The sequence below is a fragment of the Hippopotamus amphibius genome, chromosome 5 (assembly GCF_030028045.1).
Source record: "Hippopotamus amphibius kiboko isolate mHipAmp2 chromosome 5, mHipAmp2.hap2, whole genome shotgun sequence".
Lineage (NCBI taxonomy): Eukaryota > Metazoa > Chordata > Mammalia > Artiodactyla > Hippopotamidae > Hippopotamus > Hippopotamus amphibius.
Genome location: NC_080190.1, coordinates 142648950 through 142664940, shown reverse-complemented (window position 1 = coordinate 142664940; position 15991 = coordinate 142648950). Strand labels below are relative to the sequence as shown.

General features: G+C 40.4%; 1 protein-coding gene across 1 annotated transcript; it reads right to left on the bottom strand.

Annotated features, from left to right (window-relative positions):
* Positions 1–6378: 6378 nt before the first annotated feature.
* ZFPM2 (zinc finger protein, FOG family member 2) lies at positions 6379–15539 on the bottom strand. Its single transcript, XM_057737364.1, has 3 exons — positions 15419–15539; positions 11865–12089; positions 6379–8935 (listed from the first exon to the last, which is right to left on the bottom strand). Exons 1-3 carry the CDS (start codon positions 15522–15524, stop codon positions 6444–6446), a joined length of 2823 nt encoding a protein of 940 aa, XP_057593347.1. The 5' UTR covers positions 15525–15539; the 3' UTR covers positions 6379–6443.
* Between the last annotated feature and the right edge of the window lie 452 nt (positions 15540–15991).

Sequence of the window (15991 nt, the reverse complement as noted above, 5' to 3'; positions counted from 1 at the left end):
TGCCAAGTAAAATGCTCTGACATTCTTCTTTAATATAAAGATAAAAATTGTTTGAAATTAATATTTGTATGCAAAATGAGACTGCTAAGGTTCTTGAAAACAGTTTATTTTCTATCAATCCTGTTTATTCTATTAACATACAGAGCAAACTCTTTTTTCTAGATAGAGCCAAAGTAAACTTTTGCCCAGCCTATGTCTGCTTTTTCATGATTCTCTGAATTAAAAAGTTCTGTTAAGTTTCAAGCAGATATACCTCCTGGTGCAGAGATGTCATCAGACTCAGTTCTGCCTCATGATTGGGTCCTAAGTGACCAGCTGAAGCCTGTTAGTTTAGATGCTATATTCTTTATGGATGTCATCGATGTTTGTTAATAACATTCATGGTTCAATCAAGGTCCAAGAGATTCACCAGTTTGGGCATAATAATTTGTTGTGCTGCTGCACATTTGTAGAGTGGGAGCTGTAACCCCTACACCTCCACGTTGGCCAAAGTATTTCATTACCTCCCTGTAAGAGACTAAATAATGCCTCCCCCCACACCCCAATATCATATCCTAATCCCTGGAACCTAGAAATGTTACCTTATAAAGGCAGAGGGTCCTTGCAGATGTGATTAAGGATCTTGCCATGGGGAGATCACCCTAGTACATCTTAAATGCCATCACAAGAGTCCTTATAAGAGAGAGGCAGAGAGAGGTTACATCCAGAGAAGAGGAGGCAGTGTGACCAGGGAGGCAGAAACTAGAGTAATGTAGCGAAAGACAAGGAATGCTGACAGCTGGAAGAAGCAAGGAAAGGACGCTCCAGAGCCTCTGGAGGGAGTGCAGCCCTGTTGATATCTTAATATCAGACTTCTGGTCTCCAGATCTGCGAAGGAACAAATTTCTGTTGTTTTAAGTTACCAAGTTCATTTGTTACAGCAGTCGTGAGAAACAAATATGCTCCTTTTCTCTGCCTCCAGAGAATGTCTGAGCTAGACTCAAGTGACTCAGAGAAAGGAAAAGAAACTGGAATTTCAGCTGCTTGCCTTAGTCTTTCCTTCTGCTTTAGTGGTGAAGGGAACATGATGAGGGGAGAGAAGCTGAGAGCAGGGCTCGGGTCTCTGGCTCTTACCCTGTAGCCTTGTGCCTCTGAGTGTTGATGATCTCTGACCCTTAGTTTTGCCTGAAAATGAGAGGGTTCCACTTGCTTAAAAGATTTTCAAATATTGTTCACAGATTCTACTATGACTTAATTTTTAGTTTTAATTTCAATATTAAAGCATATATGTTGAATTATTTGAAAGTTATAACAGTTTTACACACTCAAATGTGTTATGTATTAGATAGCAACACTCTGAAGACCAATTGTGTGATAAACGCTGCTGCCAGCTTAGTTTATTTTGGTGTTGACCACAGCTTCTCATTCTGTCCATGTTTAATTCAATGATTCTCATCAAGGGAGGATAACAGAATACCCTAGGGGTGCTTTGCCAAAAAACTCCAGAAATCCAGGCCCATCCTAAGATATTTTGATTTAGTAGGTTTTAGTATTCTGTAGAAGACTTAAATACTACAGAACAATCTGGAGAACCAATGTAAACCATTGCTCTTTTATCACCCCTCCCCCAGACCACTCAACTGGTGCTAATATTCTGAGCTACATATTGTCTTGTTGAAAATGGAGCATTTTTATGAGTGAAGATTGAAGATCTTTGATTTAGTCTTCAGTATCAGTTATTATGTAACCCGTACCCAGATCTGTCCTTCTCCTGGTGTAGACTCTCACTACCCCCATTTGGAACATCACTATGGCCTTCTAACTAATCTCTCTCTAGCATCTAGGCCTCACACTTCACTCTATCACAATTCCTACACACAATTTTCATTTCATGACTCTAAGACGCAAGGTACAAGGCACGCCCATAAACCTCAGCCTGGTATTCAAGGTCTTTTGACATTAGATTCCTATTTATACCCTTTTTTCCTTTAACTTTCCAATATGAGCCCTCTTCTTTTATTTTTTTCAAGAGTTTTTTGGATGTGGACCATTTTTAAAGTCTTTATTGAATTTGTTACAATATTGCTTCTGTTCTATGTTTTGGTTTCTTGGCTGCAAGGCATGTGGGATCTTAGCTCCCCAACCAGGGATTGAAACCGCACCCCCTGCATTGGAAGGTGAAGGCTTAATTAATCGCTGGACTGCCAGGGAAGTTCCTGAGCCTTCTTCTTTAAAAAAAAATTTTATTCACTCTTCACCCTCACATGCTACTTTAATGCCATCATTTACAATCATCTCTACATGTACAAATACCTTTATCTTCCTCTGTACTCTGCAAGGTCTGGTTCTGGTCCAAATGTCACTATTTCACCTTATGCTATTTCCTTCCATGAACGGCTATTAGAACTTATTTTCAACTATACAAACAGTACTTGAAATATTCTTTTGGATATAGTGCATAGGTATCTTAGGGCCCTCCAAAGGACAGATAGCTTTCCTTACCATTTCACCTACCTTTTTTCCTACCCTACTGTATCCACAGAGTCTTTTTTTCTTTTTTTTGATTGATAAATATTCTTTATTTTATTTTTTTTATTTTTGGGGGGATACACCAAGTTCAATCATATCCGCAGAGTCTTTCCCAACTCTTTCATCCCATATCAGTTTCCCTTTTTCTTTTTTGCCTTTCTACGCTCCTTAGTCTCACTCAGCTTTCACACCTTGTCCTAGTTTAACCTTGTAGTGTTTCCCAACACTGTCACATATTAGATGCACCTGAACAGACTTTAAAAGATTTCCAGGACCCACAGACAGGAATTTTTTTAACCGATCTAGTATGAGGACCAATGTACAAAAAATCTGTATATATTAGCATTTTAAACATGTCCCCTAAGTGAAGCTAATGAAGGAACAGTGTTAGAAAGCACTAAACTGAGCCAGATGACAAGCTCCTTTAGAGAAGCAATCATGTATTATTCTTCTTTGCCTTCATCCTCAAAATAGTGGATACAATCCTAGGTGATCAATAAAAATATGTTGATTGGCTGAATTTCTTTTCTTTTTCTTTTTTTTTTTTTCTTTTTATTTATTTATTTATTTATTTTTGGGGGGGTACACCAGGTTCAATCAACTGTTTTTATACACATATCCCCATATTCCCTTTTTTTAAAGAAAGAAGAGGAAAGGGAAGAGATTGGGGAAGGAAGTCCCGTTAAGAATACCCAGCCCCTTAGAATCATGGAAATAAAATCAAGAATAAACAAATGGGACCTCATGAAACAAAAGCTTTTGCACAGCGAAAGAAACCATAAACAAGACTAAAAGGCAACCCTCAGAATGGGAAAAAATAATTGCCTATGAAACAATGGACAAAGGATTAACCTCCAAAATATACAAGCAGCTCATGCAGCTTAATACCAAAAAAGCAAATAACCCAATCCACAAATGGGCAGAAGACCTAAATAGACATTTCTCCAAAGAAGACATACAGATGGCCAACACACACATGAAAAGATGCTCAACATCACTCATCATCAGAGAAATGCAAGTCAAAGCCACAATGAGGTATCACCTCACACCAATCAGAATGGCCATCATCACAAAATCTGGAAACAACAAATGTTGGAGAGGGTGTGGAGAAAAGGGAACTCTCCTGCACTGTTGGTGGGACCGTAAGTTGGTACAGCCACTATGGAAAACAATTTGGAGGTTCCTTAAAAGACTACAAATAGAACTTCCATATGATCCAGTAATCCCACTACTGGGCATATACCCAAAGAAAACCATAATCCCAAAAGAAACTTGTACCATAATGTTTATTGCAGCACTCTTTACAATAGCCAGGACATGGAAGCAACCGAAATGCCCATCAACAAATGAATGGATAAAGAAGATGTGGCATATATACACAATGGAATATTACTCAGCTATAAAAAGGGATGAGATGGAGCTATATGTAATGAGGTGGATAGAACTACAATCTGTCATACAGAGTGAAGTAAATCAGAAAGAGGACAAATATTGTATGCTAACTCACATATACGGAATCTAAAAATGGTACTGATGAACTCAGTGACAAGAACAAGGATGCAGATACAGAGAATGGACTGGAGAACTCGAGGTATGGGAGGGGGCGGGGGGTGAAGGGGAAACTGAGACGAAGCGAGAGAGTAGCACAGACATATATATACTACCAACTGTAAAATAGATAGTGGGAAGTTGTTGTATAACAAAGGGAGTCCAACTCGAGGATGGAAGATGCCTTAGAGGACTGGGTCGGGGAGGGTGGGGGGGACTCGGGGTGGGGGGAGTCAAGGAAGGGAGGGAATACGGGGATATGTGTATAAAAACAGATGATTGAACTTGGTGTACCCCCCCCCAAAAAAATACCCAGCCCTGCCAGTTCCCACCTGAGAGCTGTTTACTGACAGCCCTGTGGTTCTTGAAGGATCTGATACTTTGGTTCCTGCAAAACTCTATTAAGCATGTCAGTTTTGTTCACCTCACTGATTAGTTGCTGACTAAAATGGAAAACATCAGTTACAGTCAAGGTTTTACATTTAAAAATAGTTATTCTCAACAAGCAACTGGAGAAAAGTTCTCGACTACACAGTATTTTTTTAATGTTTTGTCACAGTATGCAGAAGCTGTGTTTGGGACTAGCACCTTATGTTCATTACACTACCAAATTCAATAAGGGTGAATAATACTGCATCACAACCTACCTTCAAGCAGTGTGTCTTAGCCACAGGTAACTGCCTTTCCAGATCAGGGCGTTTCTCAAACTGCAGTAAAGTGCGTCTGTCTTGATGGGCAACAGGTGCCACCCTGACTACCGAATCACATCTCAGCATCTCTGGGTGGCTCTTGGATCCTCCACGATCTAACCAACATTATCTGCTCTCCACTCCCCCTCAACATGCAAACCCTCAGAATGAACAAATGAGATGTGTGAAAACTAGTGTCTTTTACAAACTGCCAGCTTGAAGTTTGTGTATCTTTACCCATCGGAGTCACTTTACCATACCACTTTGCTGCTCCTTGGAATGCAAACCTCTCTCTCTGGTTAACCTCCATCTAAAAGTTGGGTACATTTGATCATCTTTGGTGCCAATTCTTATGGTAGACTTTGTAAGCCTTTCAGACATTCATGAAATTGTTCTTTTTCCTGTGCTACAGTTGGTGGGGGTGAGTAGAGAACAGAAAGATAGTGCCTACTTTGTACATTAATAATGAAGAAATTTTCTAGTTGAGCCTGGAGTCTCCAGTTCATTTTAGTGTAATAGTTATACTAACGTTATGCTAGGTGCATCTAAAGGACAACCTCTCCCCTTACTGGTTTGTTATCATGTTACTACAGCTATCCAGTATGGTTTTGAACCCATGTATATAGGGTTTTTCTTGTATTTTAAAGAAAAAAGGATGCCAAACTTCTCCAACAATCTGGAATTTTATTCCATCCATATACATGCATAGTAACAACATTTGTTGAGAAATTATTTCTATCAGAAGTAGAACATTATCTTTGTGATCACCAGGTGCAGTATTGCTACTCTTATATTTAAATAGATCTTATATATGAATTAAATTCATACTTGCAGCATTGAGTTTAGGGTTTCGATTTAGACTGTGCCTTTCAAAAGATAAAACCGATTAATACTACCTCATTACTTACAATACTGCTTCCAGTAATTTTGTTCATTCTTATAAAGTATTGCATTTAACAGCAAAGGTTTAAAAATTGAGACAGAGCTGCATCAGCGAAAGAAAATACAAGTACTATACAAGAAAAAAATTGCCATCTTCATTTAACATACATGTTTAAGATTAAGAAAATGGACAGAAACATACAGCTACATACAAATGCAAAGCCTAGTGACTAAGAGACTGTATGTGCTAAAATATAAAGTGCAAACGGAGCCTGATTATCCAAGAATTGAAATTTTAAGGCGAACTTATAGCACGTGTATTTAGAACATCTTTGCAAGTTATATTTTAGCATATACATATAATCTGCAACAGCATATAAGAAGAAATCAAGATACACAAGTGCTTTGGAAGCTATTTCTAAAATGCTTTTCTGTATTGTTTGTGACTATTTTCTTTAAAAGCTACTATACAGTGCAAACCATATGTGCTACACAATAACTATACAATAACATTACAAATGACTTTAATATAAAGTTTTTAAATAAAAAATAACATAACCACAGCTATGAATACTGCTGGTAAAATAAATTAATTTTTTTTTTGAAAATGGCACCAATAATACACTTTACTAATGGACTGTAATGAAATTACACCTTAAGTCTTTCAACTCAGCCTTAATGAATTATCTCCTGATTGCCCAGATGTCATTCAAACAGCTTTTGTTTTTGTGTTTTTTTTTTTTTTTTCCGTACTGGGTAGACCAACATACTAAACACTGGTACCAAAGGTGACTCATGTTTATTTACTTTGTGATTTCATTTGACATGTTCCGCGGCATGTGATGAACAATAAAACTTCTTGTGAGTTATAAAGTTTGAGAGGTTGTTGAACTGGATGTCACACAGCCGGCAGTATTTGCCACTGGTTGGAGCCTGGGTAGAGCCATTCACACCTTTAGCTATACTAGACAACTGGTCCTCTGCGGAGGGAATTCCTGGGGAGACGTTCTCGTTCGCGGCTAACGGGTTCTCGGAGATCCAGGAGGGTGACTTGCGGCTGTCTTCATGTTGAGGGTTCTGGCCGATGTTCTCTTGCTGTGGGTTGGCGGCAGGGCGCTCGTCTTGCTTCAGTCCACCATTCACTATGACCATGCCTCGATTCTTGGGCAACAACGGCAGGGAATCTTTCTTCGGCACAGCGCACCCGTTGGAAGAAGTCTGGCCTTTGGGAGAGTCACTTTCCGCGTTTGTGCTCGGCTCCACGTCGGCGTTATGGATGACAAGAGAACCAGAAATATAATCACTTGGCTTTATTCCATAATAAGGAGAAAGCTGGTCGGCTCCTTTTGCCTTCTTTATTGCTCCAGGGTACAGGCATTGTGGAAGAAACAAATGTTTGTTTTCTTCTTTTGTCGCGATGAGCTGAGCCGCTTCACTGAAGACTTTCAGGCCCTGCAGAGTAGCTAAGTGGGATGAAAATAAGTTTCCATTGGGGGAGGGCTGCTTCAGATTCCCATTTTTCTCACATTTTATGATGCTTCTTTCATAGCTGACATCGGGGCTGTTTCGTTCGCTTTCTGGATTCGGAAACACTTTACTGTCGAGCGGCGCCAGGTCATTACGCTGATGTGCAGTGACCGGGCAGAAATTCTGCTTGTGGGCCAGGTAGTTTTCTACCTTGTTGAAACTGATCTTGCACACAGTGCACTCGTGGTAGTCCAGCAGCCTTTTGGGAGACGCGGTCGTCCGCTCGGCGTGGGATAAACACTTTTTGCTGAGATCTATGGGCACATCCATCTCCAGGCAGGAAACACTGGCATGAGCAGTGTCACATTTGGAAACCGGAACACACTTGTTGATGGTCAGGGAAGTTTCCAAGTGCTTTGAGACAATTCCCGGAAAGATATCACATCTTGGGTGGTAGCACTCTCCCAGCCCTTCCGCGGGTTCTTGAGAGGAGGTACAAGGATTGCTGAGGTTGGCTACGTCGAGAAACCGCTGCTGGACGAGTGGCGGCCTTTGCTCCTGTTCAGGCATGCACATCTCATACATCTTCCTGCGCTTGCGCGTGCGCATGGTTCTCTGCATGGCAGGCACTTTGCTGGAAGCGGACCTCTTCAGCGGAGGGTCGTGGCGCGTAGCACAATAATACTGTTTGTGGACCATGTATGTTTCGTGCCGGCTGAAAGTAATGTTGCAAGCTTCACAGGTAGTCTTATTTGGGTCACTTTCCCCGTCCACTAAGGGGACACTGGGATTTTTCACATCAACAGGTTTTCCGTTAATTTTATCATCGTTGCTGTTGGGAGCGGAGAGCTTCTTAGCTTGAGTGGAAAAGTCCTTGTCGTGGCCCTTCCCATTTGGTCCAATTAGATCTAAAACAGTGGAAGAATTGATGCAGGGTGTTGGAAGAAGCGGATTCTCAGGATCAGCAGAATGAGCGGCTGGATTGAGAAGGTTTATGGAGGTCTGGCCTGTGTTGGGACTCACAGCCTCAGGCATCTTTTCTGAAACACCAGGGAACTCTGGGGACTTGGCCATCTGCTGCCATCGGCTGCTGCAGTAATGTTTTTTGTGCACTAGGTAATTATCCAAATTATTGAAGGTTATGTTACACTCAAAACAGGTAGCCCCTTTGGGCATCAAGGGGCTGTAAATGACAGGAGGGTAGCTACTACTTCCGTGCCTCAGTCGCCGATGTACCAGTTCAGACATCTTGGCTAAGATCTCTGAAGCTTGCGGGACCATTGTGATATCCTGGGGAAAAGCAAACTGAGATAGAAAGGGTCCCACGGGGAAAGAAGGCCCGATATTAGGCTGAACTGGAGATGAGGCAAGTCTTGGACTAGAGGGCTCAGACTTTATTTTCGTGTAAGAAAAGCTTTGTTTATTTGTTGTGGGCTGAATTTCAGGTCTCTGGTTCGTGAGAAAGAGCTGAGTCTTTTTCTCACACTTGTCCAGCTCTGTGTCAGAGCTCGCATCTTTAGTCTGCATGGCCTTCTGGCCCTGGGGGAGTTCGCTTCTGATCAGCAAGTCTGTGGCTGGCGGTAAGCTGTCTTCAGTTCCACTTGGAGAGTGTTCCATGTCATTTTCTCTGGGTAGTTTGCTGCCAGGGACATGGAGCTCCTGGTGCTGCAATAACTCCCTCTGAGTCTGGAAGCCAAAGTGGCAGTGATTGCATCGGAAGGCAGCTTGAGTGAGATGCGAGAACAGGTGTTGGTGAAAGTTGATCACAGAATCAGCAGTGTAGCTACAGACGGTGCATTTTAGACTAGCACCAGGGGGGAGGAATTCTTCCATTTTCACTCCTGGAGGAACATACAAAATCAGAATACTGAGAACCACACATATTGGTTTTCTAATGATATGAACTGTTACTAAGGACCTCATGTCTTCAACACAGCAGAAACGAACTGAAATCTTTCAGAATCTCATTTGTGATAATAATTTTTTCCTTGTGACATCTTTCAACACGTGATGATAATAACAGCACTTTATAGTTTCCAGAGCACTTTCATGAATATTATTGCATTGCAGTGGGAGAGGTATCATTGTTTCAATATTACAGGTCAGGAAACACATTCGATGAGGCTAAAGGAATTGAGTATGGTAATAAAGCCATTCAGTGATGGAGCCATGCCTAAACTTCAGATTTTATAATTTCTAATCCAATAACCTTCTTACCACAACACTATGCTCTACATTAGGAAGAAGCAGGCATTTGTTAAAGTTGATATTGATAACCTTTGTGCAAATCAAATAACTCTTAATGTGTTTAGTGCACCAGATTAGGTCTTTATTCCAAAGAATCCAAATAGAAACCATTTTCTACAGTAATTAATAGCCTCCAAATTTATCTTAGGTACAAATTTAGAATTTCATTCATTGGTTTTGCTGAACATGGTTTATCTCTGTCCAGGGCTGATGTTGGTACCAGTACACTAATACAGTCATTTAGGACCGACATCCATGCTGATTGATCATGGCCAGTTTTTAGTCAGTCATTAAATATTTTGAATATCACCACTGACTGGTAGGTAATGCCTCAAGGCAATACTGTGATTTACAAGAAATATGTATTTGGTCATTCTGAGGAGCCAAATCTGTTTCTCATATATATTTGGTCTTTATCCTTGGCTCCTGGCTCACAGCTTCTAAAACGCTTGGAATTTCCTGTGATAAGAGTGATAAAGGTGTCTGCTATGTTAATGAGGTGACTTTTGGAAAGCTCTTAGATAACCTGAGGATGGGTGGTTGTCAGGAAAACCAACCCTGTGATTAGAGAGGTTGGAACTTTTACTCCCCTCCTCCACTTCTGGGAAGAGAGGCTGGAGATAAAGTTCAATTGCCAATGGCCAATAACTTAGTCAGTCATGCTTATTAACGAAGCCTCCATAAAACCCTCCAAAGACCAGAGTTTAGAGAGCATCTGGGTTGGTAAAAATGTGGAGATATGGGGAGAGTGGCAGGCTCTGAGAGCACATGGAAGCGTCTTGCCTGTTCCCCAAAGCTGGCCCTATGCCTCTCATCCATCTGGCTGTTCCTGAGTTATATCCTTTTATAATAAACCAGTAATCTAGTGAACAAATGGGTCTTCTGAGTTCTGGGAGCCACTCTAGCAAATTAATCAAGCCAAGGGGGTTTCTTGGCAAATTCTGATTTATAGCTGACTGGTCAGAAGCAAAACAGACTGAAGTCTGAATTGGGGTGGGGGTGGGGAGGTCACTCTTATAGGACTGACCCCTGAATCTGGGGAATTTAATGCCATCTCTGGATAGTGTCAGAATTGAGTGAAGTTGTATTGCAAGACACTCAGTTGGTGTCTGAAGAATTACTTGGGCAGGGGGGACCCCTTCTATGAATTGGAATCAGGATCTAGATACTTTGACTTACTAAGGTCAACTCTTGCTCCCATTTGTTGGCATATGGTTAAATCAGGCTTGGTTCCTCCTCTCTGCACTCTAGACTAAAATGAGAATTGTCTTTTATACGATGAAAATATGGCAGACAAACCCAGTCCTACAGAGATAAAAGGGGACTTCTTATATTTGTCTCCTTTTCTTCTTAGCTAATCTAAGACTCATTTTCCTATTGAGCTGGATAGATCCCTCTATCTCCATTTTTGTTTTCTGCATGACTTTACACTCACCATATGAGACAACCAACCTGTTTCTGCTTCCCCTGCCTTATCACCTACATAAAACTCATTTGTAGGGAAAGGGAAGAGAATGAGTAGAAAGGAAATAGCTTATTTTTATAGGTGCAAAAACAAAAGCTTTGCACTGTACTAGAGCACTGGAGGTTGGAGTTAGTTTTTTTAAACTGAGCACCTACTTCCATTTTTAATTATCCAACCCAAGCTAAAGCAGTAAAGGAAGTCACTCAGAGGTGTCTTATAGGTTTTGTATTCTAGGTGCTGAAGAGCTATGATTCCCAAACCTTGCATTGCCCTATCTAGGAGTGTTCGAAGAAATATCTAAAATGAATATAATTCTGTACATTTGATTCATTTCAATTTTTTTTAAAATATAGGAATTAGAATACTATGTGATGATACTGACAACAATTGGGCATACAATTACAAAATAAATGGGAATAGTTGCCCCCCTGCTGTTAAGAGCAGGCTTAAAAAAAATTAGGAGCTTGTTTTTCAGCCTAATTTTTCTTAAATTTTAGAACATAGCACTAAAAGTAGCTTTACATCAAAAACTCAACTAAGCTGTTATGATGCATGCTCTAGAAGTCAAGCACATTTTATAGATCCATATTTAAAAATTAATTTCTCTTAAGTGTGATTTTAATTGGATCTCTCAAAATAACAGCTTTATTTCAATTCAGCAAATACATAATTTTACGTACCTACCATTTAGTCCCTGCTGTGTGGGAAACAATGTATGGTCAGTTTCTAAAGATCACTTGACACTTAAATGAATGAATATTGATGATAATATACAAAGGGTATTGACATTTCCTTTCTAAAATTGATGCCGTTTTACTTTAGTTGGAAAAAAAAAAAAAAAAAAAAAGCATGGTTTGGCCTGTAAACTGAGCACTGTAAGTCATTAGAAAAGAATTCAGACCCAAGTCCTTTGAATAGAATATAATGATTGTACCTGACAAAGATAATGACTGTCTGGTCCAGCAAGTTTAATTTCGATTTTACGGACAGGGATGTATGAATGTATGTCAAGAAAGAACAGGGTCTGCTGCAGCAGAAGAAACAAGGGAGGCACTTACCACTGTGTGAGTTCAGGTGCATTTCTAGAGCTCGGGCATTTGAAAAGCTCTTGGTGCATTGTGGGAAGGGGCACAGACTGGAAATCTGAGGAGCGCTGTCTTCGTTTTCCTCTGCCACTGCAGCAGCTTCTCTTTGCCTCCCGCTGCAGTAGTACATCAAATGGGCTTGCAGATTCCGCTCGCTCCGATACCAGATGCCGCAGGACTTGCAAGGGAATATATCCTCTGCAGGCAGAGACACAGGGACACGTTAGCTACTGCCCACTTGGAGCCAACCATGGGTAAAGCAGCATGTGGTTCAGTTTTTCTCAGAGTCTGCTCTCAGGTTCTGAATTAGGCAGCCAGACAGTGGCTAGTGTAGTCTTGGGTGTTGCTCCACAGTATAGGACTAAGTTTTTAAAGAAATGTTGCACTCAATGCAATGTACCTTCCCACAGACTCTTTAGAAAGTGGTACTGTAGGAGACTCCCAACATAAAGCACAAGCGATTAATCCTAAATTGTTTATACTGTATTTACAGTTTAGAAAACATAGGTGTTTATAAGTAGGAATGTGAATTGGTTTATCTGCTTGATTAAAAGGTAAAGGATCTAATGGCTGAGCTAAAATTAGCCTTGATGCCAACTCCTGACATCATTTGTTCATTTAATAAATTAATTACTGAGTGCCTCCTAAGTGCCAGATCTGTGCTGAGCTGGGTGTAAAACAAAATGAGAGACCAAACAGCTGTTGTCAAGGAGCTCAGATCTCCTGGAGCTGGTTGACAAGTGGTTAGTTCGTTACCTTAGAATGTGATGACTGTTCTGAAGAAGGTATCTGATGGGTGCTTTGGGCATGGAAAAGAGACACTGGGCTGGGGAGAGAACCGGAGGGAGGATGAGGTCAGAGAAGGATTTAGAGGGAAGATGACATGCCTTAGCTGTGTTGTGAAGGATGAAATTAAGCTAGTCAGGTGGAGAAGAGAATCGTGTTTTCCTAATCAAGGGATCAGCCACGGGAGCCTGAGAGAGGGACTGGGTGGAGGCTGGGAGGCTATTCTGTAATCTCAGGCAAGGGGCTGGCAGAGTTGAGGTTGTAGAAGTCAGGGACAGACTACCAAAGACCCTGTCAGCTTTTTAAAGTTTAGATTTCTATCTCAATGATTATGGAAAATTACTGAATCATTTCAAGCAACAGACTGACAATCAGCTATGATGTAATCCTAACAGTGGAGCTGAGTTTTGAAGGTAGTGAATGTGGAAGGGAGACTTATGACTGGTGGGAGACAACTGCAGTAATCTAAGTGAGATATGACAGAGTCTGAATTGCAGCTGATGGTCATGTACTGTTTGTTAGGTCGTGCTGTAACATGTATGCTATTATGCATTTCTCACGTATTTATTCATGGAAAACTTCTCTCTCTGTATGTTTCCCCCTCATTCATTAATAGGTGAAGAATGTGAGGCTGAGTAACTTGCCATGATCGTGTAAGTGGGTGAACTGGGATTGGAGAACCCTGGTGTAAACACTTTTCCCTAATGCCTCAGTGGCAAGGGAGACAGAGAGAAGAGCTATACTGAAGAAGCAGAACTGAGTGGAAGAGGTGCCCACTCCTTTGCAATCAGATGTTAGAGCAGAGGGGAGGGTTTCTCCTTGGTGCCTAGACTTCTTGTTAGTATTTCTGTTTAAGTGATGGTTTCATTCATCTCTACAGGGAATAGAAGACAGATGGGTGATGAATTCAGGCTAGGGCGCATATAGAGAGACTAAGTCTGACACTGTCTTGTGCAAACTTGGCACTTTTATAGTGAAAAGGGGCACTGATCAGAGGGATGGCCGATAACACTGTAACCTGGGACTAATCCAGGCACGCTGGGTGGGGCATGTGGTCACATGCGATATATGGGATTGGTATTTCTTTTTTTTTTTGGCGGGGGGGGCGGGTAAGAGAGAGGAACATTGCAAAGATGGCAAGAGAGGTCTGAAACTTGCCAGAAACAGCTGGACTTGTGATTTATAAACTGTTACTGTATAGTGAGTGGTGGAACACATGATAGTGAAGGAGATGGCGCAGGAGGCTCCTGTTGAAGGAGATAAGGAGAAAATTAAGGACCAAATTCTAGTGAATGAGAAGTAAGGACAGCAGGTACAATGCAGAGTTTTAAAATACAATTTGATTACAAAATTATATACTACTACTGTTTATTATTTAGCTCCTCCCACCCAAGTTTTAGTTACATTTATACTTTTCAGAGCGCCACAGTGTTTAGTAAAGGGTCTATTTATGCAGGATGACTTTAGCTGATCAGCTGATTTAAGAATGAGAACAAAGCCTGTATGCATCTATGTTGATATATTTGGGATTGACAGTTATCTTGCTATAGAAAGAAAACAGAGTATTATCTCAAACAGAATTAACATTCATACACTATATAACCACAATAATCACAATAATATAAGATACTCCTAGGATACGTGGTAGCAACATCATTTTGCCTCAGTTTCAAGTTGGGTCCATGTTATTTCAGGTTCCTCACTATCCAAATCAAAGTAAAGACCCAGTAAAGAAAATAACTACATTTACATTAAGGAAATTCAAAAATATTAGCTTGGGTTAGGTACATTGAGTCCACTGGTTGGATGCAGAGTAATTCCAGATACACCTGAGTTCTTTATTCTAAAGGATGCTGTTATAGCAAGAACATAAGCATTGTTATATATATATGTATGTATGTATGCATGTATACATATGTATACATATATAATATCAAGACATGATTGTAGTCTCTAGACCTCTTCTGCATCACTCAAAGTCTCAGGGATTTTCAACGACATTTTTGACTCAATGCAATATTTCCCTTGCCACTGGCTTTAGAATCTGTTCTCCTCTTAAGATGTACTCACGTTTTCTCACAGAGCTAGATAAAAGCAGAGACTAGAATTCAGATCTTGGGACTCCTAGATCACTGATTTCATGTCAAGAAAATACAAACTAAGTTCAATAGTCCTTTTAACAAAATATAATCACAAAGGTATACTTGCCAAGGCATATTTTAAAATTCTCCACATAAAGTATTCTAAGATTATAAGTATTTTTCTTTCTCTTCTCTTTATTCTTTTACATTAGCTGATGTCTTGATTTATCCAGCCTACATTTCCCCTGATTAGTATATCTATTCAAATCTGATTTTGTGTCCTTTCTATTATTTTATGTTTTAACTCTATGGCTCTTAATGCCAAAATTATTCTACCATAGGAGCATCAATGAAAGCTGTTGGACTTCTTATAGCCAAATAGTCTTGAATGTTGTTTAGTTTAGGATGTCAGATTTTTCCGTGTGACATTCAGGAATCCAACCTGAAATGAATGAATTTAAGTTATTCTTTTTATACTCCCATGAGAAGCGAACACACACACACACACTTAAAGTTGGAGAGAAGATAAAATAAAATCATAATACTGGAGAAAAAAGTCTGTCTCTGCTTGCCTGTCAGCAGACATTATTTTTTTCTCTCCCATAAATACCCATCACCACTACAAAGCTATTGTACTGGGCTATTGCACTCAGCACTTACTATTGACAATAGCTGTAGGCAAAATAGAAGCCATGGCAGCTTGCTGAGGAAGCAGCTGAATTGAGTCCAGCAGGCGTGCAGGGTACATCCCTTCTGTAAGAGTCATCTGACTGGCAGCTTGTAGCCTTGAGTCAAAATCCACCACAAAAGCAATGAGCTCTTCACCCTCAGAGATGGCCTTCGTAGTCGTGCACCAAAGCTGACCCCCTATGAAGAAGAAAAAAGAAAAAGATAGAATTGACATAGAATGCTCCAGCCTGTTGTATATTGGATTGATGTCAGTAGCACCTTCTCATGTTTCTCACATCAGTTTCTACTGGGGTGGAGTGTTTGATCAAGACAACAGCTGTCCTCCTCTTCCCTTTGTTAACCTAAAACAATAAAACAGCCAGTTATTTTACCAGCGACACAAGCTTAATAGCAAAGAATTGCAATTCCGGACAGTCAACTATGGTGAACCACATAAAAGTCTGGTAAAACAAAAGAGAGCACACTCTTTTATAGAGAAAGGGAAGTTGGGTGGGGCTGTTGTAAACAAAAAGTCCATTGGAGGAAACTGAAAATTCGAAATAT

Bases quoted from the DNA above. Each gene is read 5' to 3' on its own strand.
- ZFPM2 (XM_057737364.1), bottom strand. From the start codon at position 15,524: ATGACTCTTACAGAAGGGATGTACCCTGCACGCCTGCTGGACTCAATT. The intron at 12,090-15,418 runs GTAAGTGCTGAG...CTCTGCCTGCAG, and splicing joins GCCTACAGCTATTGTCAATA to AGGATATATTCCCTTGCAAG. The intron at 8,936-11,864 runs GTAAGTGCCTCC...ATGTTCCTCCAG, and splicing joins GCACCTGAACTCACACAGTG to GAGTGAAAATGGAAGAATTC.